Source organism: Haliotis rubra, unplaced genomic scaffold (assembly GCF_003918875.1).
Source record: "Haliotis rubra isolate DU_JTF1 unplaced genomic scaffold, ASM391887v1 Scf20, whole genome shotgun sequence".
Lineage (NCBI taxonomy): Eukaryota > Metazoa > Mollusca > Gastropoda > Lepetellida > Haliotidae > Haliotis > Haliotis rubra.
Genome location: NW_025766003.1, coordinates 2,106,914 through 2,131,480, shown reverse-complemented (window position 1 = coordinate 2,131,480; position 24,567 = coordinate 2,106,914). Strand labels below are relative to the sequence as shown.

The window sequence follows — 24,567 nt, the reverse complement described above, 5'->3', positions numbered from 1 at the left end:
GGGGTAGATGTATGGCCTGACGGACTGACTGTCTATCATAGATTCTGGTCCCAAGCGCTGTGGCCGGTCAGAGGACGCAGGTAGCCGTCCTCACCCCAGGGAACTACTTCGGGGAGATAAGCCTACTCAAGTTGGACGACGGGCAGAACAGGTGAGAGATGTGTTAGGGTGGGATCACACTTTCTTAATAAAGTAAACATTCTAATGCTCACACACTCCGATAGAGAGAGAGAGCTGGTACACAAAGTCAGCGACTTCCATCCATTTCTGCTTATACTACACAGAAGTACTTCAACATGACACCTCCAGCCTACTCTACGCAATCTACATTCCACTTTCAGCCTGTACGTCATCAATGTCCTACAATATTCCACTTCCAGCCTACTATACACTACACCAATGCCCTTCAACAGTCCACTTCCAGCCTACGCTACACCATTCTCCTTCAACAGTCCACTTCCAGCCTACACTACACCAATGCCCTTCAACATTCCACTTCCAGCCTACACTACACCATTCTCCTTCAACAGTCCACTTCCAGCCTACACTACACCATTCTCCTTCAACAGTCCACTTCCAGCCTACACTACACCATTCTCCTTCAACATTCCACTTCCAGCCTACACTACACCAATGCCCTTTAACATTCCACTTCCAGCCTACACTACACCATTCTCCTTCAACAGTCCACTTCCAGCCTACACTACACCATTTTCTCCTTCAACAGTCCACTTCCAGCCTACACTACACCAATGCCCTTCAACAGTCCACTTCCAGCCGACACTACACCAATGCCCTTCAACAGTCCACTTCCAGTCTACACTACACTTATGTCCTTCAACAGTCCACTTCCAGCCTACTATACACTACACCAATGTCCTTCAACAGTCCACTTCCAGCCTACTATACACTACACCAATGCCCTTCAACAGTCCACTTCCACCCTACACTACACCAATGCACTTCAACAGTCCACTTCCAGCCTACACTGCATATCTCAACCAGACACTATGTCAATGCCTTCTGCAATCATTAGTTCCCTCTAAACAGCTCAAACAGTTATATTCCCTCCTTGCGTGCATACAAACTGTGTTAAATCAACAGTTTAAACTGCAATAAACCATTCTAGACGTAATCTAAGGTTTTATACGCTGTAAAACCAGGAACAAGCAACGACATGTCTGTATTTATCACTCACGTTAGGGCATTGGTAACAAACCAAATGTATCCGCAATGAATTTATAAATGCTATAAACCTCCTTAACAAGACATGTACCTTCGTGTAATCCGTTTAAAGAGCCATATGTTATGTTCTGGAATAAAACATCCCTCTAAAATATTCCATGTTTTCTAGATCGTGTTTGAAATGTGTATGTTATTTATGTATCAGACGTACAGCGGACGTGAGGGCTATCGGTTACTCGGAGCTACTGTGCTTGTCTCGTAGGGATCTCCTTTCGGTGAGTCACAAACTGGGCATGCGAAACAAACGAAAATGGAATATTTTACAGTAGTAACACTGGTGGGATTGTTCTCATGTTTCGTTGAGTTCAACCTTGACATTGATTAAGAAACTAAGATGGTCCTCTTGATTTGATATTTACTGTCTCGACGTTTTATGGAGGTATGGTGCTGCCGCTTTAAGTCTAGGTCTAATACTCGCTTGGAAGAAGGACTGTTTGAAGTGTTGAAGGTCACATGTCCATTGTGGAAATTTAGTAAAGTGGTGAATCATGGAATAAGAATGATCAAGAGCTCCCCGTCTTCTAAAAATGCGATTTGGTTCCCCAGAATTAACTTACGATATTTAATCTGTTATCTGCTCGTTTTTATTCCTAGATAAGTACTGTTATATCACTATCAATAAATATGGGTTATTATGACTTTCAAAGAACGCTGAAGGGAAGTTGGTCAGCCAAGTGAATAACGACTCGTGACGCCTGAGAGTGAATTTTGATGAAATACATGAAAACCATTTTTGTTAAAACTATGATACATCATTGACTCCAATTTTCCATGTACAGTACATGAATTAATTAACATAAGCAGGAGTTCATATATAGAAATGTCTGACACGGGAGCAGAGGCGTCAGAGGCGCCACAAGTCTCTATGGACACGGCTGAGACCTACGGTCGTTGATTTGAATATTTCATGTAAACTATGATTGTCACTGAGCTGGATCATGTTTCTAGGAAATTGTTACTATATCGTCGCTATCACTGATTGATATTTGATCGCAAAAATCTATAACCAACAACAGACAGTCTAACTCTGGGGAGACAGCTGGCTTGGTTCGTATTGACAGCGTAATTAACGCATGTGTCTAGCACCTATCTCGGCCAGTCGGACTTGTAAGCACAGTTCCTGTTCGTTTTCCTTGACCTAAAAACCACTGTGACCTGTTTCTTCAGATAAGACGCGTGTTCGAACTTGTGTTCAGCAAACCATGTTTGCATGTTTGTAAGAGATGATCACTGGAATCTGGTGGTCAAACTCACAGACTTTGTTGATACAAGTCTTTATACCCTAATTGGCTAGAGTGATGCTCATTATGTCAACCACGGGGTGGTGGGGGTGGGGGTGGGGGGGGGGGTGTCTGAACCAGTCCAAATTATTTACAGCCCGCCGTTATATGCCTGGAAAGTGTTTGAGTACGGCGTTAAACAATGAAATCAGATGACCTGGGGATATTTATGTATTTGTTTTCAGTATTTTTATTTAATTTCAAAGGTTGCAACTATTAAATGATCTCTGCAGTAATAATGAAATATACTTCCTAGCCAATTTATTATCATTTCGTTTGTTACGTGTGCATAATGTAGTGCTGTTATGATACGTATAGTGAGCGAGTTTAGTTTTACGTTGGTTTTAGCAATATTCCAGCAATAACACGACGGGCTTCACACATTGTTCCCATGTGGGGAATCGAACCCGGGTCTTCGGCGTGACGAGCGAACGCTTTAGCCACTTGGCTACCCCACCGCCCCTGATACGTATAGACTGTGACAGGAGGTATGCCAGCGGCTGTGTCCTCGTACGTGCGCAGACGTTCATAGGGATGTCAAGGTTTCACTTTGTAGTTGAAAGTATTTCTTTATATGTACCTATCGACAAAGTAAAAGCATTTAACTGACTCCGACTTCAGTCAAATGAGTAGTAGCATCACTAGCCTGTATAACTACGCAGCTGCGTATGACCAGAAAGAGACTGGTATGACGCCATACGGTAAGACATGGTATTTATACCCCGTGGGTACTGACCCTAGCAGCATATGCTGGTCGTTAGGAGCGAGCGAGTTTAGTTTTACGCCCCCTTTTTAGCAATATTCCAGCAATATCACAGCGGGGAGACACCAGAAATGGGATTCACACATTGTGCCCATGTAGGGAATCGAACCTGGGTCTTCGGCGTGACGAGCGAACGCTTTAACCACTAGGCTACCCCACCGCCCCTCGTAAGGAGCGATCAAATGGATCGGGTGGTCAGGTTATTGTGACTATTTCATGTGTACCCCGACCGAGTGGAGCTTTGTTTATACAATGAGTCACTGGAATGTATGGTCCAGACACGATTATTTAAAGGGGTCGTCATGTAGCTGGAATATTGCTCAGTGCTGCCTTGACCAACAAATGAATGATCAAACATTACTTATAAGCATGGTGATTGTTCTAGGCCCTTGTGGAATACCCTAATGCAAAGGAAATACTGGAAGCCCAAGCGAAGGAACGGTAAGTACCTTTCTTCTGACCAGACAGGTCTCTCAGTGCCACTTGTCAAGAGGAACTATTGCTTCCAATTAGATCAGATGTTTCTAAGTGTTACCCATGTTAAGAACCATAGTTGTAGTACTGGGCCTAGATTTTCGAAGCTCTCTTAGCGCTAAGATAGTCCTAAGTGCCATACATTAGCATTAACTTACGTCTATCTTAGCGCTAAGAGAGCTTCGAAAATCTAGCAAGAAATATACTATATACTATGAATCAGTGATCGATAGTTTTGTATATATTAAATATGCGGTGTTGGTACCTTGTGTTAGTTTACGCACACGGTAAGTTTCCGATTCATAAAGAAAAACATACACGAAAAACTGTCAAAATGGTACCATTCAGTAAATTTGTGTTAAATGTTAAAGACTGCAGAGTCACATTTTGAGCGTTATATACTTGAAGGGGATCTATTGGAATTAAATTTGTGTTAAACATAGAAAATATCCATCCATTATTTAAAGTCGTAGAGTCACAGTTTGAGCGTTATATATCGGGATTTATGTGTGGATCTATTGTACGGACTGAATGGTCACATGTTATTTTCAGGATGATGCAGACCAAGGGAGTGCAGAAGTCGGACGCCGGCACCCGCCGGGCAAACACCGCCCCCAAGAGGCGGGCACGTGACATATTTGCTGACGTCATGAGACAAGAAGGTTTTGCTAAGCTCATATCTGCGCGAGGTATGTAATCATTGTTTCAAGTAATGTGCGATACCTGGCTTTGAGCCAACAGATTATTAAGATGAAGGAATTGGAGTTTGTATTAAAATGCAGCTGCAGTTCGTGTCATGGGACAGTGGAGTAGCCTAGTGGATAAAGCATTTGCTCGTCACGGCGAAGGCGCGGGTTCGATTCTTCACATGGGTACAAAGTGTGAAGCCCATTTCTGGTGTCCCCCGCCGTGATAGTGTGGCATAAAGCCTTATTCACTCGCTCACTCATGGTGCCACGTAGTTTGTTAGTTACCAGTGAAAAAGGATTTTATGAAAATGTATGATTTCGGTTTACCTCAATGAAACAATGTTGGAGTAGGGGGATTATCGGTTTATCACAAGGAAGATCAGGGTTCGATCATTCACAGGAGTAGTGTGTTAGACCAACTTCGTGTATCCTTGCTGACCAGCGCACACCATCACTCATCTCGAGGTGTTTTATAAGTAAATAGAACCTTTGGTTTCCCAGATGAATCAATATTCCAGACAACCCGTATTTCGAGATACAATTTTGTATGTATGTGTAAGAAAAGATTAGGACCGCTGGTGCCACTCTCGCCCACCAGGGCATTGTGAATGAGTGAATGTGGCTTTCAGACCACAGTCCACAATCAGTATTACAATGTATTAAATGTAGTGGAAAGTATCTATCAAGTCCTGTGAAGAATTGACGTTGTAGTCCGGTTTATCGTAATTCCACATTTTTTTCCAAATTTAAAACGAAAAAGGAAAATCGATTGGTTTGTGAAGAACACGACACCAAAGACACGCGACTATTCCCTACACGGGGCTTCAATACATTATAGTTAAAGCCTGACCTTCCTGGGTTGTTAACTGTACGTTTGGTCTGGTCTCGTGTGTGTCAGTCCTGCGTTTTAGTATACACTAGTCAATTTCATTTCGGTGGTATTTGCGACAGTATGCGACATCTGGCGGTCCAGTGCACTAACCATCTGGCGCCGTCAAACGTTAAATCGATCCAAACCAGTGTTACCTTACATCGATACACGCCGCCACACAACTCCATATGCACATTAAAGACCAGTTAAGCGACGATCGCGACCAGACATCGTTAAACTGAATCCGTACTTTGACACTGGGCACAGATTGCTAAGACATCTAAGGCGCCACTATATACTCTGCAGAGTTGCGCCCCTTGACAGTGCACGGATCCCTGCGCTCACGGATTCCATGAAAGTGGTAATCTGAGGACAGTAAGGGTGCGTTCTTTCTGATTAAGATGACATGCAGTGATGTACCCGAAATGTTAAACCATGCTTACTCCTCACTAAACTATTTCGTTTATCGGTAGGTAGGTTCATATTTATAACCCCTTGGTATTTGAAACAGTAACTTTCGCACCAGAGGAGTAAATCATACTTTAGAAGAATCATATTTATAATCATAAGGTACATTTACTGTTTTATAGATTGACTTTATGATGTTCTTAAGCTCGCCAGACGTTTTCGAATATTGAACAATGGATACTTAGGTTTCAGCAATTGGTTTTGAACCAAGGAGAGCCTGATGCCCTAGTCTTTTAAATTCCTGAAAGTAGGGTTCTCGAAGTATGTACATTGTGTGAGATGTGTATGTCCTACTGGTACACTTAAGTAAACTCTCGGCATGGCAAACTTAAGTAGACACTTGGCAAATGGATTTGACCAAACAATTAAACTGCTACTATGATGAAGCAGCTGTCGAAACACTGTAAACGTTAGGTTCAAAACGCACAACTGATTCTCCTATCACAGTCATCACCATCTAATATCCATTTCTAGTTTCCATCATCTTTGCCCATCATCAACCATGTCGAAACTTTCATCTGCGCAGCAGTTAATTACTAAACATTCAAAGGAGGTGAAACTACTCCTGTAAGTCCAGACTGACTCCGTGGTGTAGTGGTTAGAGCGTCCGCCCAGAGAGCGGAAGGTCGCGGGTTCGATCCCCGACAGCGTCATACTAAAAGGCGTTAAAATATGGTACTTGTTGGTCCCTGCCTGGCGCTCGGCATTAATGGGTACAATAAGGACTGGTCGGCTCGGATTCAGTATAATGTGTCTGAGTGGGGTATTTCTGCTTCACTGCGGCATGGTATCTCAGTGGGCTAGCACTATAAAACCAGCCTAAGTCTGGGCTAGTACAAGCAGCCGCACATACACATACACGCGCATGCACGTCGTCATATGAGCGAAATATTCTCAAGCACGACGTTAAACCCAATTTCACCTCACCTCACCTGTAAGTCCATATTGAGGTTGTCCTTCACAAAGGGGTGTGCAGGTAGTTACTATTGGTTACAGTGAGTGGGTTGGTGAGATTGTTTTACGCCGCTTGTAGAAAGATTTCAGCCATATAAAATTTTCGAACACAAAGATCCGGCATCACAAATATCATACAGACTAAATGTATATCCACTGGTTACCCAGACTTCACATTAAATATTACTGATAGTCCAGATGTTCCAAGTAGAATATCTTGCATAAGTCAGTTGGCATCAGGAGAAAACGGAAACTTGAACTTAGCTGTTACACTGCTGTCAGCCGATACAAAATATTATTAGTGTGCAATTACATGAAACGATATGGAAAGGTATGTGTTTCGCCTTACTGAAACTTCAAATATAGCTCTACATAACTAAAAGCAACATCCCCAAGAACTACAACTACAACTGCAATATATTGTATTCGTACACGATGGATTATATTATATATCATATAGTTTTCATTTTCTCCATCAATCTTCAGGTCAAGAAATGAGCGAGCTGCACAAGGTGATCGCCGATATGAAAACTGTTCTCTTACAGGTAAATATCTTCCCAACCTCATGATTCCTACTCCGCCAAACAACATATTACAAGATGATGTTCACCTCTCCGTGACACGTATGTTGTCTTCGGTTATGTTCAATAATACGGAACGTGCAGTTATCAGGAATATGAAAGTGGTGTCAAATGTCTTTTGAGAAATAATTCGATTCCAGAACAAAATAGAATAATGGTCGAAGGTTTATGCAAGAAGAATTAATAAATGAAAGTTCAGGACAGATACATGTATACGAGAGGCTTCGTTAATGTCGGATCTCATAGTACAAAGAACATTATCTATTAGCCTATGTGTTGTTTTTATATAAACTGTTAAAACCTGATATCAATTATTAAAAAAATTATGAGATTTGATGAGATCCGAGATATGCTTTATGTTTCAGGTTTCGCAGTGCAACACAAAACCGAAATGTCAGGTGAGCCTTTGTATGTATTTGATCTGGTGCGACTATAACTCTAACTGATATAGATTGACTGATGATAGAAATACCACAAGGCAATCGACGGCTATTGGCCTAATTTCTTTTGGCAGTGTCATTAACGTTCTATAATTAGTGCAGTAATTCACATTCCTAATCTTTGGCAGACATAAGTTGAAATAATCACGTGTATTAACATCGAGACGTTTTGTTGACTGCACACTGAACACATTGTCAAGTATTCCGAGTAAGCAATATTTTTAAGTCCGGATAGAATGAACGCCAAGGTATACCGCCAATAACGCTATGAATTAGTTTTGTGTTACGGGCGCTTTGAGCAGTGTGCCAGTTACATCGCAGGTTGTGGGTGGGGATCTGCCCGAAGTGTTACACATGTTTAGTCTTTACGACTTTGGTAAGACCCACTAGAACGCCTCCAATAACGTCATGATGCTGCGAGACAAACAGTAATTGGGTAATGTACTATAAATATATAGAAACAGTAGTGATCAACCAACACAAGCAGAATCCACACCATCGAGGCATTACGACAGACAACCTGCCATGTCTCACCGTGTTCATGGCAGTAGTATCCAATACCAGCTGTTGGTCTAACATCAGTATCTACATATGGCAAATTACATGATTGAGTGAACTCGGGGTTGTCAACACTTAGGGAACCGACAATACAATCTGACATCAGTAAATAGTCCACACTCTTATTCTGGTATATGTTAATGTAACATACACACAGGACTAAAGAACAAATAAATAATATTACATTCTGTCTGAACTGGTAGCAATGCGCATCTTAATATGTCTCATTACTCGTATCAAGGTTTTTAAGCTGCTCCTTTAGATAAGCATCACCCATTACACACATTAACTCATTTGAAACGCGCCGACATGAGATGATTGGTACGCCCGCGTAATCAAACTTGATTGACTTTGGTAACTACGACACTTTAGAATTTGTCAACATCTTGGGAACACACCGTCTCGTAGCCTAACATCACGATTATGACTGGGTGTACAGTTGCATATCGAGAGCTTAAGATTAGCAGTGGATATGGTATTGTTGTTATTTTCAGGGGTGTTTTTTATAATTTGTTGTTTGGTTTCTTTTTGCAGTGTGAGGAATATCAGAGGAGACTACGACAAAAAGATAAATGTCTAAGGAAGGCCACAAGACGTGTAACGGAACTAGAAACTGTCTTGCGGATCCGTCGCAGTTCTAGCCTACCAGTTTCAGTCCGGGATCACATCCCAAGACAAGACAGTACACAGAGCGATGACTCTTATGCAAGCCGGGGTCAAGACTTTGCGTGCCAGTGCGTGCACGACGTGCGCGAGTGCAATAACGGAGTTATGTCCCCCTTGATAGCTCGAGGGTCACAAGACATTGTCTACCTCGGCCGAAGGCCTTCAAGGGGAAATTCTTTCGGAGACGGATGCCACAGATGTCTCTCGCACCAAGACAGTGTGTCATCTAGTTCGTCTCAATCTCATTCAATGGACCTGCTTTCAACGGAAGCGCATCTCCACGAATACAAACACGACTCTGTTAAAAATGGAAACTTTCACACATGCGCACGGGAGAATAACTCAAACGGAAATGGTTCTCTTAGTCATCCAGCCAATCAGGAACCACTTCCGCCTCCATTAGATCAGTACTTCCTGGAGGAACTAGACGCCGTGTTTGGAGATTCCTCGTTGCTTTCCGTGTCTGAGTCAGGGCTGATCCTGAGCGACGTCAGCTCCAACAGTGACAACAGTTCCATCGACGACATCGACGACTTGTGATACACATCCCGATGTCCAATTTTCGTTCTCAAGTCATCCGTTGTACAATATGTACATAGAGAGGCACTGTCAGTGATACCTTGGATGTCGATGTGATCACGTTCTATTCAGAATCAGGCATTTATGTAATGGTTTTCGGACAGTTGTTCTGAACCTAGAACATTGAAAGTGTTTGCGAAGTAAATGTATGGATTATATGACCGTTTCATGACATTATACAAATTCCTACGCAATATGGTTCTATGGTTGGACATAATGAACGGCAGATATATTTCATTCACTGAGTGTCGCTGAACCAAAGCATATTCTGTGATATGTATAAGTTTGTGTTGTTGACAAGAGCATGTGCCACCTTCAGGCGGTGTATGTTGACGCACCACGCTTCTTACAGTTATGATATCCAGTCCTCGACCGACTTCAGTAATGCATTTTTGTTTGGTTTCACGTTGACTAGTCAGCAGATTCAAACAGACTCGAGCTTGATTCACTTTGTCTTTTCCGTTGATTCATATATACTGTCGCACTGACTAGTCCTTGACTTCATTCAAACTTCTCCGTTAATTCCTACAAACGGGCGTACGTACTAACTAGTCCTGGGCTTCATTCAGATTTGTCCGTTAATTCCTATAAACGGTCGTACGTACTGACTAGTCCTTGACTTCATTCAGACTTGTCTGTTGATTCGTGTACACAAACCGTTGAACAAACAATGGATTCATTATACTAGTCTGTGGATTCATAAAATCCATTGATTCAAATAATTGTCAACTGATTCACAAAAACTTGTAGAACTGAACTCATAAAGATACAGGTCAAATGGACAGCACCGGTCAAACGTCTGTCGTTTTCGAAACGCTGGAATCCAATTGTCAGACGATTTTTTTCTACTGCCTGTGTGTTACAGGAGATTCTTTTACCATATCAAACAGAGTAGGAAATGTGATATTTTTCTTTCAGCTTGAGTTTCCCAAGAAAAGAGCTTGGCGTGCTGGGGTAGGACATGTAACTTTCCTTTCGCATAAAACAGGATTATGGAAATGCTTATGTTTAAAACATGTGGGATGTTGGTCGCTGTTAAATGAAACTAGTCAAGCATAAATGCTAGAGCAGTGTGCTTGTTACATGGTACCAGGGTTGATTGACGCTCTGAGCCTTACAAGGAATGAGTTTGGGGAAAAGGGGAGACATTTTTGTGGAGAATGACGACACCATGGAGGTCTATCCACTGAACATTCGTCAGTTGAGAAAATTGTTTCTTTATGACAAATCAGAGAAATAAGCACAGATTAGTGACATGTGGGAAATGAATACACATGTACTTTTGAGTGTGCGCATTTCCTGTTGGGTGAGGCTCGGAACGTATCAGTCAACCATCGTATTACCAATGTTGGTGTAAAAAGGACAGGGGCTACATCAAACGGGTCCACAGGTGTTGATACAGACTGATCACTGCATTCCTGTATGTGTTTTATCATGGCATTTTCAACTTCTATACGCAATTACTCCAGAGTCGCTTGTTTGTTTTGTACACAATGTATTATACATTTGTATATGTTTGTTGATCTCAGAACATTCAATTACACGTTATGTTCTATTTTGAAGTATTGTTTTGTCTGTTTTATTTTATTTCTATGTAGGCTCGTTCGATTGGTATCTTATTGTAGTCTATTTCGAAACTCAGTCTAAAGACACACTTCACGCCCCTTGGAACAACATGCTGAAAGTCTTGGCCCGGATTTTATGAAACGGAACTCGTTGGCATTAACCATCGGTATACCTACGATGAACGTCATCTGAGAATAGGCAGTGAAAAACCAACAAGGCCTCACTGTGTCGTGTATGCCAGGTTTCTTGGAGGACTGAACCCCCTGTGAAGATACTAGAATTAGTTTTCAGCAACCTATGTCTCTCGTAAGAGGCCATTTACACGACCAAGTAGTCAGGATCACTGACGTCGTAGAATGACATTTCATCCCTTAAATGTATATGTCGATGATGAAAAAGAATGGTCCAAATTGTGTCTGTACAGACCGTGGTCATTTAGCTGTAATATTCACCAGTGTGCCGTTACACAACAAAGAAACAACAAAAGAAGGCCGACACGATGTAATTGCTATTGACCAGTGGTCGTATTTTCCTTGACAAACGTCCCTCGTCGCTTTCCTTCTGGCGACTAAAGGGATCGGGTGGTCAGGCTCGCGGACTTGGTTGAAACACAGGCAAATTTTGCGCAAATAGGGTTGCGCAACAAAGAGAAAATGACCAGTCTTCCCATATGCGAGCGAAGCGCGCAACAAAGAGAAAATGACCAGTCTTCCCAATGCGAGCGAAGCTTCGCTCGCATATGGGAAGACTGGTCATTTTCTCTTTGTTGCGCAACGTGCTTCCCTCGCTTCGGTTCGAAAAATATTTTTAATATCAAAATAAAATTTCGCCATCATCAAAGGTAGACACCTATTTCCTCACAGAGTTGTGCTCTCAGATTTCCAACTTCATATTTAATAATTACTCACGTGCAATATATTTAATTCAATATTGTAAGCGCCACTTGTGGCATGTCAAATCGTTCTTCGCCTCCATTACCCCTGCCAGTTTCCGGTTCAACGGAGAGAAGGAACGGGGGAGTTAAACGGGATCGGGTGGTCAGGCTCGCTGACTTGGTTGACACATGTCATCGGTTCCCCATTGCGCAGATCGATCCTCATGCTGTTGATCAATGGATTGTCTGCTCCAGACTCGATTATTTACAGACCGCCATCATATAGCTGGAATATTGTTGAGTATGGCATAAAACTAAACTCACTCACTCTAACAATAACGACGGCAGATAAGAAAAATGATCAACAGTTTAACGGTAAAATTATGCAATATGATATTTGTGTTATTCTTGTTCCTTCACTCCGCGCTACAATTTGCCTGTGGTTGACACATTCCATCGTATCCTAATTGCATAGATCGATGCTCAAGAAGTTGATCGCTGGATTGTCTGGTCCAGGCTCGATTATTTACAGACCACCGCCATATAGTTGTAATATTGCTGAGTGCGGTGTAAAACTACAAAAACTTCTGACACATAAATATGAAATGTCAACGCCACAGAAAATCGTCTCGGTTATCCGCCGAAAGAGATTCCATTGGGAGTAAAAGTCAAAGTAAAGGTGAACATTACATGAATGGGTCACCGGAAATGCGTGATGACACCAGGTGTTCGCGGAAAGGGTAAGCTTATCCTGCCCCAACGGAAGCACCTGCCATTCACACGTTTTGTTGCCTGACGTCAGACAGCAATACTCCGACCATGCGACGATGGCTCTAAAGGTCCCTGTGACGCACACGTTGCCTAAACGTCCGGTCGATTTTATTCAAACTCAGTTTCTTGGGTGAAACTTTACATTTGTGAACGACGGGGATGTATTTGCCCGGATACGCACGTTTCATTTTAATGGTCATAGTATTTCGCTGGTCATAGACTTGTATCACTATATACATGTGAGGTACATGTATACATGTATACCGGCCCGGCGTATTTTGCTCCGGGTTATATCAGTCCCCTCCTCGAGACCTCGGTAACCTTTGGTTGCAAAAACATCGCACGTGTACTGAACATACTCTACCATACACGTGTAGTTTCGTCAGCTTTAGATCTCCTTCAAATCACAACAGACACAGCACATCTAAATAAAAAGACCTAAGGACGTATCCAGTAGAAGTCGCGGCAGATGAACCATTGTATCAGCCAATCAGCGTCGAGGCTTCTTAATTCTCTGTACGAGTCAGCAAAGTATTGAAAACAGCATATACAGACTTCTCTATTACAAAACATTATGTGAATGAGTGAGTATGATAGCAATATTCCAGCAACATCGCGGTGGGGAACACCAGAAATGGGCTTCACATATTGTACCCGTGTGGGGAATCGACCCCGGGCCTTCGGCGAGACAAGCCAACGCTTTAACCACTAGGCTACCCCACTACTCCTGTATGTTATCAACCAAGTGACATATCAAATACTCAACATGCTGGAGACGACGCGGTGTTTTATCGCATTCCTACCTACCTACCTACCTACCTACCTAACTAACTAACGTGTTTATTAGCGCCTTGAGCTTGTCATCTACGCCGACAGGCCTGAACTACCAAAAGCAGATTTGTCCTTTATGTGGGTCTCGTCTTAGTTCCAGATTTCTGAGGTAAAGAGGTCCAAGACTAGTCGTTTTTTGAAAGTTGACATCCGATTGGTTCTAGAACCCTAATATCTTTTGTTCGAACTAGATGGTCAAGTTCTAAGCCGCTGTCGTTCTGTACGACAATAACCCACTCGTGCAATTTCAGACAGTCAATTTCAACCGGCCGCTCTTGTTATCTTCGACAATCCGCCAATCTGGTAGCAGACGACCACTTATGTTACGTAAGTCGTTGTTTTACAATCGGATACTTTAGTTATCTCGGAAAATCAGCCTCTCATTATCTTGACATTGAGGTGAGGTGGGGTGAGGTGAAATTGGGTTTTACGTCGTACGTGCTTGAGAATATTTCGCTCATATGACGACGTGCATGCGTGTGTATGTGTATGTGCGGCTGCTTGTACTTAGACTGCCCAGACTTAAGCTGGTTTTATAGTGCTAGCCCACTGAGATACCATGCCGCAGTGAAGCATGAATACCCCCACTCAGACACATTATACTGACTCAGAGCCGAACAGTCCTTGTTGTACCCATTAATGCCGAGCGCCAGACAGGGACCAACATGTACCATATTTTAACGTCTTTTGGTTTGACGCGGTCGGGGATCGAACCCGCGACCTTCCGCTCTCCGGGCGGACGCTCTAACCACTACACCACGGAGGCGGTCATCTTGACATTGACATTCGTGCAAATGTTGTGAAGTCTAAACAGTACCAATCATTTTCTACAGCAATAATGCTACAGTTGACATATATATTTATAAACACATTGTTTAGTTAAAAAGAAAACGATTTCGTGATTACTGCAGTGAACTCGAACATGAACGCGAGTCTAAGCTAAAACATCATCACTGGAAGGGTGAAGGCATAAGACAAGTTGAAGCATGATTCTACGTCGTTTGTGTTAGCAGCTGGAATATACCATTATTTCTCAAGGCTTACTGGAAAATACGACTTTAAAACTGGTTCCAGAGTTGCTTTGCGTAACAGGCATAACGCAGAGAGGAGCCCAGTTTACAATGAGATCAAAGTACATGTATGAATATGTATGTAATCGATCGTGCAACAACACACATAACACAATGAGAGTATTATGATAATGATGATAATGATGTGATTGGAATATATAATTAACTAATAATGACATAAATGCCGTCAATGATCGCACAAGATGTCTCCATATTATTGTCAATTTCCTGCAGTAGCGAGGCATTAGAAGTCGCAGTTTCAAAGCCAATACACAGATACATAACAGCTCACGCGTATTTGAACCAACACAGAACTGACGTTTTATTTTTTTGTGGTGATATACAATTAGAAGTTGTTGACAGTTATACGTATTTAGGTCTGCTTGTATCAGAACATCTAGATTATGGTCTCATGGCTAAAGCAGTAGCGAGTTCAGCTAGCAGGGCTTTAGGTTTACTTTTAACCAAGTACATGTATAAGCTTTTAGGCGGTATGTAATTTCAAACTTACTCTAAGTTATATCACTCTATGGTATGGTCTACTATTGATTATGGCTGGGCAATATGGGGTACTTATAGTTTCTCCTGTATTAATGCTGTTCATAACAGAGCTATGCGGTTTTTTCTGGGTCTGCGCAAGTTTGCTCCTAATAATGCTGTTATCGGAGATATGGGCTGGTACCCTACAATTGTAAATCAGTGGAGGAGTGTGTCGAGGTTTTTCAGACTTCTCAGCTTTTCGAGTTACATGTAAGACATTTAGATGGAGTCATGACTTAGCGTTAAGATATAAGCGGAATTGGAATTTTAGAGTGTGTAAGAAGTTGTCGGATTTATAACTGGATCATTTTAAGGATATCAACGTTGTGTACCGTATTCCCTTTGTAGATTCAAAAGTTACAGAGGTTGTTTTTAGCGACTTCGTTTATAAATGAAAACAGGACCTGTTACATGTTGGTCGTTTAACTGGTAGGGGGAGGTAATAAGTTACGCACGTACTGTACTTTTAAGTTGGATTTTGGCAGTGAAGTTTATGTTAATTGTAATATGTCGCGTTCTATGAGAAAAGCACTAGCTTTGTTCAGATGTGGGGTAGCTCCGCTTAGAATCGAAACTGGCCGTTACGTTGGTTGTGCTTTAACTGAAAGAATTTGCTTTTACTGTAAAGATTTTATTGAAGATGAGTGTCATGTTTTATTGCATTGTCCTTTGTATGCTGAGGAGCGATTGCAACTATCTAAATGTACAAGTCTTTCAGATGTTTTTTTTTAAATCTGGGGGATGTTGAAAAAGTTAGTTTTATTCTATCTTGTCCAGATGTATCGTTTTTATCCGCCAAAACCTGCCTTAATATTCTTAAAAAGCGCACTGCAAATTTGTATATATCTTCTTAATGTAAATTGTACTCTCTTTTTTTGTTGTATATGTAATATTCACATATTATACTTTGTATAGTTTTTTAGCTCAAGTGTCTCTCATAATTCAATATGGAATGGCTCAACTTTTTTACGGTGACATTATGTTTATGTACTTAGCTGTTTTTGTACCATGTTGAGGCGAGACGTAAGCAAACATCTATCTATCTATCTATCAGAACCTAAAGTGTCTAGGGAACCACTGTAAGTGGTGTATAGTTATAACGTATTTATACAGCTCATGACCTGTGTCTTATTCTTTTACCTACATACAATACCTCGAGACGCAATGGCGGAGTAGTATTGCATAATTCACTGAGAACCGTAAACAAACCGATCCCTAATATTGTACAGCTTTCAAGCTTTGGGTGATTATAATAAAATACTATATAAAGCCGAGCATGTGTGTGTGAGAGAGAGTGGGTGGGGGTGGTGTATGAGAGAGAGTATGTGTGTATCCATAAATTTTATTAAAAGCGTAATTTGAGCGATCGTGTTGTGTAATGTGGGATATAAGTACATGAATTGATTATCTTCATCTCAAATTTGAAATCTACAATGTTTGCCTTGATGTATTAAGACTGTGGTTAGCCGAGTGTCCTTGAACGTGTGTGTATACAATTGACACGGCTATGTAAGGCCCATTACATCTTAAAGAACCACTAAACTTTGTTTTTTGTTACTCTTTTAACCATTACATATGAAAGATTTGTGGTTAGTCTTATGCGGAACACCAAATTTATTCTTTAAAAAACTTGTGGTTAATTAATACCGAGCGATTAAAAGTGGCCAAAAAGTCGCCTGCTTCCCTCTCGCCCGCCAACGAAACCACAGACAGGTTACGTAACTCTGTCGCCAGAGCACTGCAGTGACGTCATATGAGGAACGATTTTCAGTTAGTTGTATAGAAAGTGTGTAGCACGCTCATCATTTTGATGATTTCTCGACATCAACGACGACATGCCGAATCGTTGCTTTGTCGTCAATTGCTCCTAGGGGGTCGGGTGATGGTGTCACCATGCACAGATTTCCACAGGACCCCGCAGTTTGTGCTAAATGGGTTATGTTTGTGAGTGCGAAGCGAGCGTTGTGGAAGCCTGAAACGATATCTTACTTGTGTTCAGATCGCTTCACGGAAGTTAAAGAATCAAAACTACTTACTAGTTATAGTAAAATATGTATATGATTGATGACCATAAAGATTTTCCATAACACAACTTGTAACATAACGATTTCTTCCTCGGAAGTGAGGTTGTGGTCGAAGTAACAATAATATTGTAAGTAGTATTATATTGACACCCACCTCGCTTCCACGAGAGAAATTGTTATGTTATACGCTATGTCATGCAAAATCCTATTGGCTATCAATAAAATACATATTTTACTACCAGTAGAAAGTAGTTTTGATTTTGTAACTCGGTGAAAACAAACCTAAATAGCATTTATCCACAGACTGGCGGATGTTCCCGACGGGGCGCCGCCATTTTTTGAAAATCGTAAAGGCTGTTAGAATTAATGAGATTATAGTTTGTTTTCATCAAGTTAGAAAATCAAAACTACTTTCTACTCGTAGTTAAATATGTATTGGAATCATAACCAAAAGGATTTTGCATGACACAACTTATAACATAACGATTTCTTCCACGGAAGCGAGGTGGGGGTCGAAGTCACAATACTGCGCGATAAATTTCTTGCTACATTCACATGGTTAATGTCCACTCACCAGTATGTAGATACTAGTCAATGTGCGTCTTTATATTTGGTCTTATAATCCTAATTAGTTTATTATCATACTTTTATGCATTTTGAAACTAAATAAAAGCTGACGATCTGCTGATACTTATAGTGAATTTATAACAGAACTGTAATATCTAGACATTTTATAGTTTGCCAATGTGAATCATAATTCGCACACACACCCTAGTGTATGTTGTCTGTCTCATTACACTTCACGGCGAAAACAATGATTCTGTTGAATGCTACGACAAATGAATAAAAACAAAATGCAAATATTAAAATTAAAACAGATTAAAGTTATAGGAACAATATCAGGCCATTACCTTGTTTGAGGAATGTATCCATCAATATCCACAAAACTGTTCCAAATGATGTGTCTTTTAACAGTTTAATATACGAAAAGTGATAAATCTTTTCAGGTATTGGTGTATAGTCTCATTGGTCACCCAAGATAGCACACCTGGCAACTAATTGCATAATGTCCGCCTTTCATTAAAAACAGTAATTTAGTTAGCCAATAATGGGCAATCAATCAATGTATTGCCGGTTAAGCCTTTGAAAGAAGGACGTTGTTTTTACGCAGACACCGACACGGCAGAGTGTATTCAGTATAGATTAGTAAATCTACATACATAAACACTACCTTTTGACAATTCCGCTGTGTAAGATAAAAGTAATTAATCAATCAGCGTCTTATCGGTTAATCCTTTGATCGATGTTTATAATGTTGAATATTTACTCCAGACACAAGAAATGCCAAATGTCGGGTAATCTAAGTGTGTTACCACTAATAATACCTGTTATAAATTCATTAACTGACCATCAAGTGAATGATGACAAATAACATGTGTAGGTTTATACCACCTAACACGGGTTACAACTAGGAGTATTAATTGCTGTATTGCATGTGAAAACTTATGGGCCGACACTGTTTTGAGAATACAAACAGATTTTTACATGACATGATTAAATATCGAGGTAAAAAACACCGAAATGGGATCAATTTGGATCAGTCATTATACAAATAGGGCCTAACGACACCAATCAATTGTGACAGAAGCGTCTATGAAAACAAGTTGTAACTCGGAAGCTAGGCAAAGCAGGAGACAAAATTAAATGACAGTAGATTGTGAGAACATATAGCTTTCATTTTCCACAACAATTGTCACGATTTCAGGTTTATACAAGCCTGTAAACAAGATAATTTACCCCTAAAATGTAGATGAATTCTGCATCGGCCCTCAAAGCTATTCCTCATATGACGTCACAGAGTCGCGCCGCTCTGATTGGTTGAAATTTCGTTCGCGGGTGAGAATTGTGCACTGTTGTCAAAAAGGTCGATTTAAGTCAATTAAAGGTCGAAATGAGTAGTTTTAATTTTCAATAACGACAGTTAGTGGTATTTTACCCCTAGGGTTTTTGTGATCTTTATAATCCGTGGAGATGTTGTTTTGGGGGTTATTTCCCAGTTACTTGTTGCATTTGATTTTTCGATGGAATAAATACTATATAACAATTTAAAGTTACGTTTTCCAAAATGCAGAAATGTGGTTTAGAATATTGTGCCGTCACATGACTGTTTAAGCCAGGAAAACTGACATTTTTTCTTAGAAATATACGTATCGTACTTGAAGAACATATGAATGCAAAATATGGAAAATTAAAATACAGCCCATGATAATATTTCATTTTTTTTAAATCTCGACTTGCCCAATTATTCTAGACTGGATTTGGATTCATTTTTCAGTATATTTATTATCTCGGGTTTGGCCACTGGACTACAAACCAGGGTCCACTTTCACAAAGCAATCTTTGCGCTTCGACGATCCTACAGTATAACATAGTCTTAAGTCGTATAGCGCTGTGAGCACTTTGTGCAGGTGGGCCCAGGTGTTTGCCTGTCTTAACTCCGGTCTACCGATCATGTGTATTGTCATAAGATGTCTCCCTTTCATTACTGAAACATTGTATACCTTTTAAAACCAGGGATTTAAGGGGTATTTAAATACAACTGATATCTTTAATCAATAGACCCCTGCATACAACAAATTCCACCTAATATAAAAAAAAATTCAAGTTCAAATTGATTTCCTCTGTAATGTATTTCCCATGCTTACCCCACAACTGGTTTGAACGTTAACGTGAAAGGTTACGAGATATATTGTCAGTATTGTACAAGAGCAGTACCACACAGTACTGACACAGGTTATAGCCATATAGCTTGTAGCTGCTAATGTTTGCATTATACAAGCCAATGCGACTTCAACCCATGTCCCTCGCAATACTGCATAATACCAAATACTGCATGGCGCCGTTCAATAAAGCGGCTTCCATTAACTCCACACATTACTTTTTTTCACACAGAACATTGCATGGGCAAATGGAATATGTTAAATGTTTGAATTAGGTCTGTCACACACGTAGGTAAGGAAAGCACTTATCTTCTAACAACTTCTGGCATACGCGAAGTGTCATTGACAGGCGTTTTCACATCCACCGGTGGGGTAGCCTAGTGGTTAAAGCGTTCGCTCGTCACGCCGAACACCCGGGTTCGACATGGGTAAAATGTGTGATGTCCATTTCTGGTGTCCCCCGCCGTGACATTGCTGGAATATTGTTAAAGGTGGCGTAAAGCCATGCTCATTCACTCCAATATAGAAGCATAACATCGGCATCTGAGGTCTAGACGGCAAAACTGGGGCAGTATGTGGTTCACCACAAAAAACGAGTCCAGGCTTCATCTGGATAGCGTCACGCCTAAGGCCCGGCTTCGATTACCAACACGGCTACAATGTGTGAAGCCCATTTCTGGTGTCCCCCCCCAACCACCACCGTGATATGGCTGGAATATTGCTAAAGGCGGAGTAAAATGACAATGACAATACTTTATTACCCGTGAGGGAATTCTTGTGCAAAGTACAGAGCTCAAACATTGATAAAAAAATTCAATTATTTTCATACAATAAATAACACACATATAGCACGCTAACAAGGTAAGACAAACACTAGGAATCATTTAAAAGCTTAATACTGGCAGGAACAAAGGATTTCATGGTTGAAGATAATTATGTTCACACCATGATCAGTCACTTATATCATCTCTATAATGCTGTTCATCATTGATGCCACGTTTCCGCTCCTGACTGAAATCGTGTGAATCGAAGCGCGCGTAAAGTGTATTTAATTGTTCAGCATAGTGCCTGTCATCAGTGACATTGAGGCGAGAATGTTTCTTTTCATTCCTTATCATAGTCCGCACACCTTGCCAGGCTTGTCGGGTGTTGTGGTTCCGAAATTGGGCCTCAACTGTGCTTTTAAAGTCATCTTTACACTTCTTTACTACTAGATTAATTTCTTTCTCAATAACTTTCAGCTTCACGGTGTCTTTTGTACAGAATGCCCTCTGTTTCTCATTTAAAAGCAATTTCAATTCTTTCGTAACCCACGGTTTGTTATTTGGATAGATTTTTAATTCTTTGGTTGTAATATTGGAATCCACACAGAATTTAATATACGATGTGATGCTGTCAGTCAACTCGCAGGGGTCACTGGTGTTGTTAATGAATACATCCCAATCTGTACAATGGAAACATCCCTGAAGACGGTCAAGAGAATCGCTGTCCCACGATTTCACGATTTTGGTTTGAACTGGATCAGTTTTTAGCTTCTGTTTGTAAAATGGGATGAGGTAAACAGAGTTGTGATCAGACAGTCCAACTGGTGGTTGGCAACTGCCTTGTACGTTTGTTTAATGTTTCAATACCAGAGGTCGATTGTTCTGTCATTCCGTGTCCAACATTTTACATACTGCTGATAATGCGGTAAGGATTATTCCATGCGTGTTCCGTTGAAGTCTCCCAGGATTATTTTTGGACCATGAGGACTGATGGATGCTAATTTCTGCACCTGGTTCTGAATCACAGATTCCGCTTCCTTGCTGTTTGCAGGAACCCAACTCACTCACTCATCTGAATAGCTATGGTAGTCGTGTGAGGGTCCACAAGGGATGATTGTTTGGAGATTTTACGTGAGGCTTTTGGAGATTTTACGTGCGCTCTCCAACATGACGCATATTTTGTACACCAGGTCCACAAGCGTCCAGAAAAACATTTTATAGACGCTTGCGTTACTCAATCTCGCCTGGTGTGCAGATGCAGGGACATGAGGTTACGGTGACGGAGTATATAGAACCCTATCTCTCTGGTAAAAATAACAAGCACTAACCTCGTGCTAGTTGATCATGAATCACAATCAAGGCAAATCTGATGTATTCTTTCTGAATTTTGTGAAACGATTTATTTTTTCTGTATGGTTTTTGCTCCCATTACATGATGCTCCATCATATATTTTCAGTTTTCCCATACATCATTGCTGGTGGGTATGGATAATTCTGGATCGGTGAAGATCCAGGTTAGACTGACTGACTGAGTTTAGTTTTACGCCGCTTTTAGCAATATTCCAGCAATATCACGGCGGGGGACACCAGAAATGGGCTTAACACATTGTGCCCATGTGGGGAATCGAACCCGGGCCTTCGGCGTGACGAGCCAACGCTTTAACCACTAGGCTACCCCACCGCCAAGATCCAGGTTAGAATTGAATTACTAAAACCCATAGTTGTCGTATGTGGTGACCAATGGGATCGGATGGTCAGACTAGTTTACTTGGTTGACTTGCCTGTGTATGCCATGTTGCAGAGATGAATGAACATGATGTCAAACACGGGATGTCTGGTCCACACTCAAGTATAACCAGACCTGTGGAAGCACATTAATGCCAGTCTAAAAGACTTTAACATCTTGGTGTGTTTGTTTGTTGTTTAACGCTGAACTCAGCAATGTTCCACCTACATGGCGGCTGTCTGTAAATAATCGACCCTGGATCAGACAATCCAGTGTATGAGCATCAATCTACGCAATTTGGATACAATGACATGTGTCAACCAAGTCAGCGAACCTGACCACCCAATCCCTAGTCGCCTATTATGACAAGCATAGGTTACTGAAGACCAATTCTAACCTAGATAATAATGGGTATTAACATCTACATCTCTGAAAGTGATATTGTGTTCTGAAGTTTAAGTTATGAACAGAGCTGGAAATAGTTTAAACAAACGTTGGATATAGTTTATACAAATATGTATAGAGTCTTGTTAAATGAACTGTCTTATTTAAGCTGGTGGGTTTTTTTTTGCATTCTAACGCTGAGACTGACTGAGTTTGGTTTTACGCTGCTTTTAGCAATATTCCAGCAACATCACGGCGGGGAACACCAGAAATGGGCTTCACACATTGTGCCCATGTGGGGATTCGAACCCAGGTCTTCGGCATGACGAGCCAACACTTTAACCATTAGGCTACCCCACCGCCCCTCTAACGCTGAGATGTTTAAAGGGTTGAGTTGTCAAAATATAGAAAAAGACAACTGATACTAAACCCAAAACATGCGGGCCAAACATTTAAATATATAGGAGTGTATCGTTTAAAGATCCACATTCGTATCAAGAGTTAGTTAACTGAACATGTTGAATATTCCGATGGTATGCCAATAAAGACACGTCATGTTTGAAAGTCAGTAATTATTAAGCCAGAAGTTACGTAAAACTGACACTTAACTATTGTTGATTACTCGAGAAAATATGGCTACCAAGTTGATACATGTAATTCAATACTAGATTATACTTTCTAAGTAGATTGTTAATATCATATATGTAAGTTTAAGTATCATCCACATAGATGTAAGTATCCTCTGTTGAGATGAAAGTATCTTCCACTTAAATGACAGTATCGTCTACTAGATGAAATATGGAATTGACTGACCAAATGTAAAACTCTGTGGAATGTAAAAAAAGCTGAATTCTCAACCTTTTGTTGAGTCATCAGTACAGTGTCAGGTGTCTTGCTGTTTTAGCCCCTTACTGACTACAGCAATAATTACTGTAATATTGACGATGACTTCTCTTTGACCAAACTTGAAACAAAATTTTACTTTATACTCTTATTCTATTCAAGGATCTCGACTAAGCATTGCTGATTACACTGATAATTTGAAACCATACAACTTCCGTCCAAACACTCAGAAAGTGAAAAAAATAAATGTAAACAAGAAAAAATTGTGTCCAAAGACACGGATGCTCCCGCTGCTGTAGGAAGAGTTCCCTACACTGAGTGTGCTCTGGTGATTAATTTCTACTAAATACATACCATGGTTGATTATAAAATAAATATATCCAAAGTGTCCAAGGTAAATACTTATTGTAAATGTATGTCACAATGAGTGACTGAGTGAGTTTGGTTTTACGCCGCTTTTAGCAATATTCCAGCAATATCACGGCGGGGGACACCAGAAATGAGCTTCACACATTGTACCAATGTGGGGAATCGAACCCGGGTCTTCGGCATGACGTATGTCACAATGAACTTACCACAGTACAATTAAGCCTATATCATGAAGGTTCATGGTACAAGGGTAAATAAACTAGCAATAGCAATATCACTGTGGAGGCAAGTGAAAGCAATAGATTGCTGTAGAAGCTAAAGTGGTAAGTCCTTAATTTCAGACAAAGTCTCGAAAATTGTATACATGAATGGAACCATAAATAAATTATCACACATTCAGGGTCCCACTTAAGTACTTGAAAACACTAAAACAATGTGTTGAGGGGTTAGATAACACAACCTATTATCATATAAAGATCAATAATTGTACAAAATTCACGAACAAGTTCAATCTATG

At 40.7% G+C, this 24,567-nt stretch overlaps 1 protein-coding gene across 1 annotated transcript in view; it reads left to right on the top strand.

Moving 5' to 3' along the window:
• Positions 1-11,130, top strand: part of LOC124275581 (cyclic nucleotide-gated cation channel alpha-3-like) — a 71,057-nt gene extending 59,927 nt beyond the window's left edge. Inside the window, 7 exon segments of the mRNA XM_046711173.1 lie at positions 42-151; positions 1,391-1,460; positions 3,674-3,729; positions 4,315-4,451; positions 7,231-7,289; positions 7,691-7,723; positions 8,858-11,130. Of these exon segments, the coding sequence (XP_046567129.1) occupies positions 42-151; positions 1,391-1,460; positions 3,674-3,729; positions 4,315-4,451; positions 7,231-7,289; positions 7,691-7,723; positions 8,858-9,529 (1,137 nt within the window). The 3' untranslated portion in view covers positions 9,530-11,130.
• Positions 11,131-24,567: the final 13,437 nt, after the last annotated feature.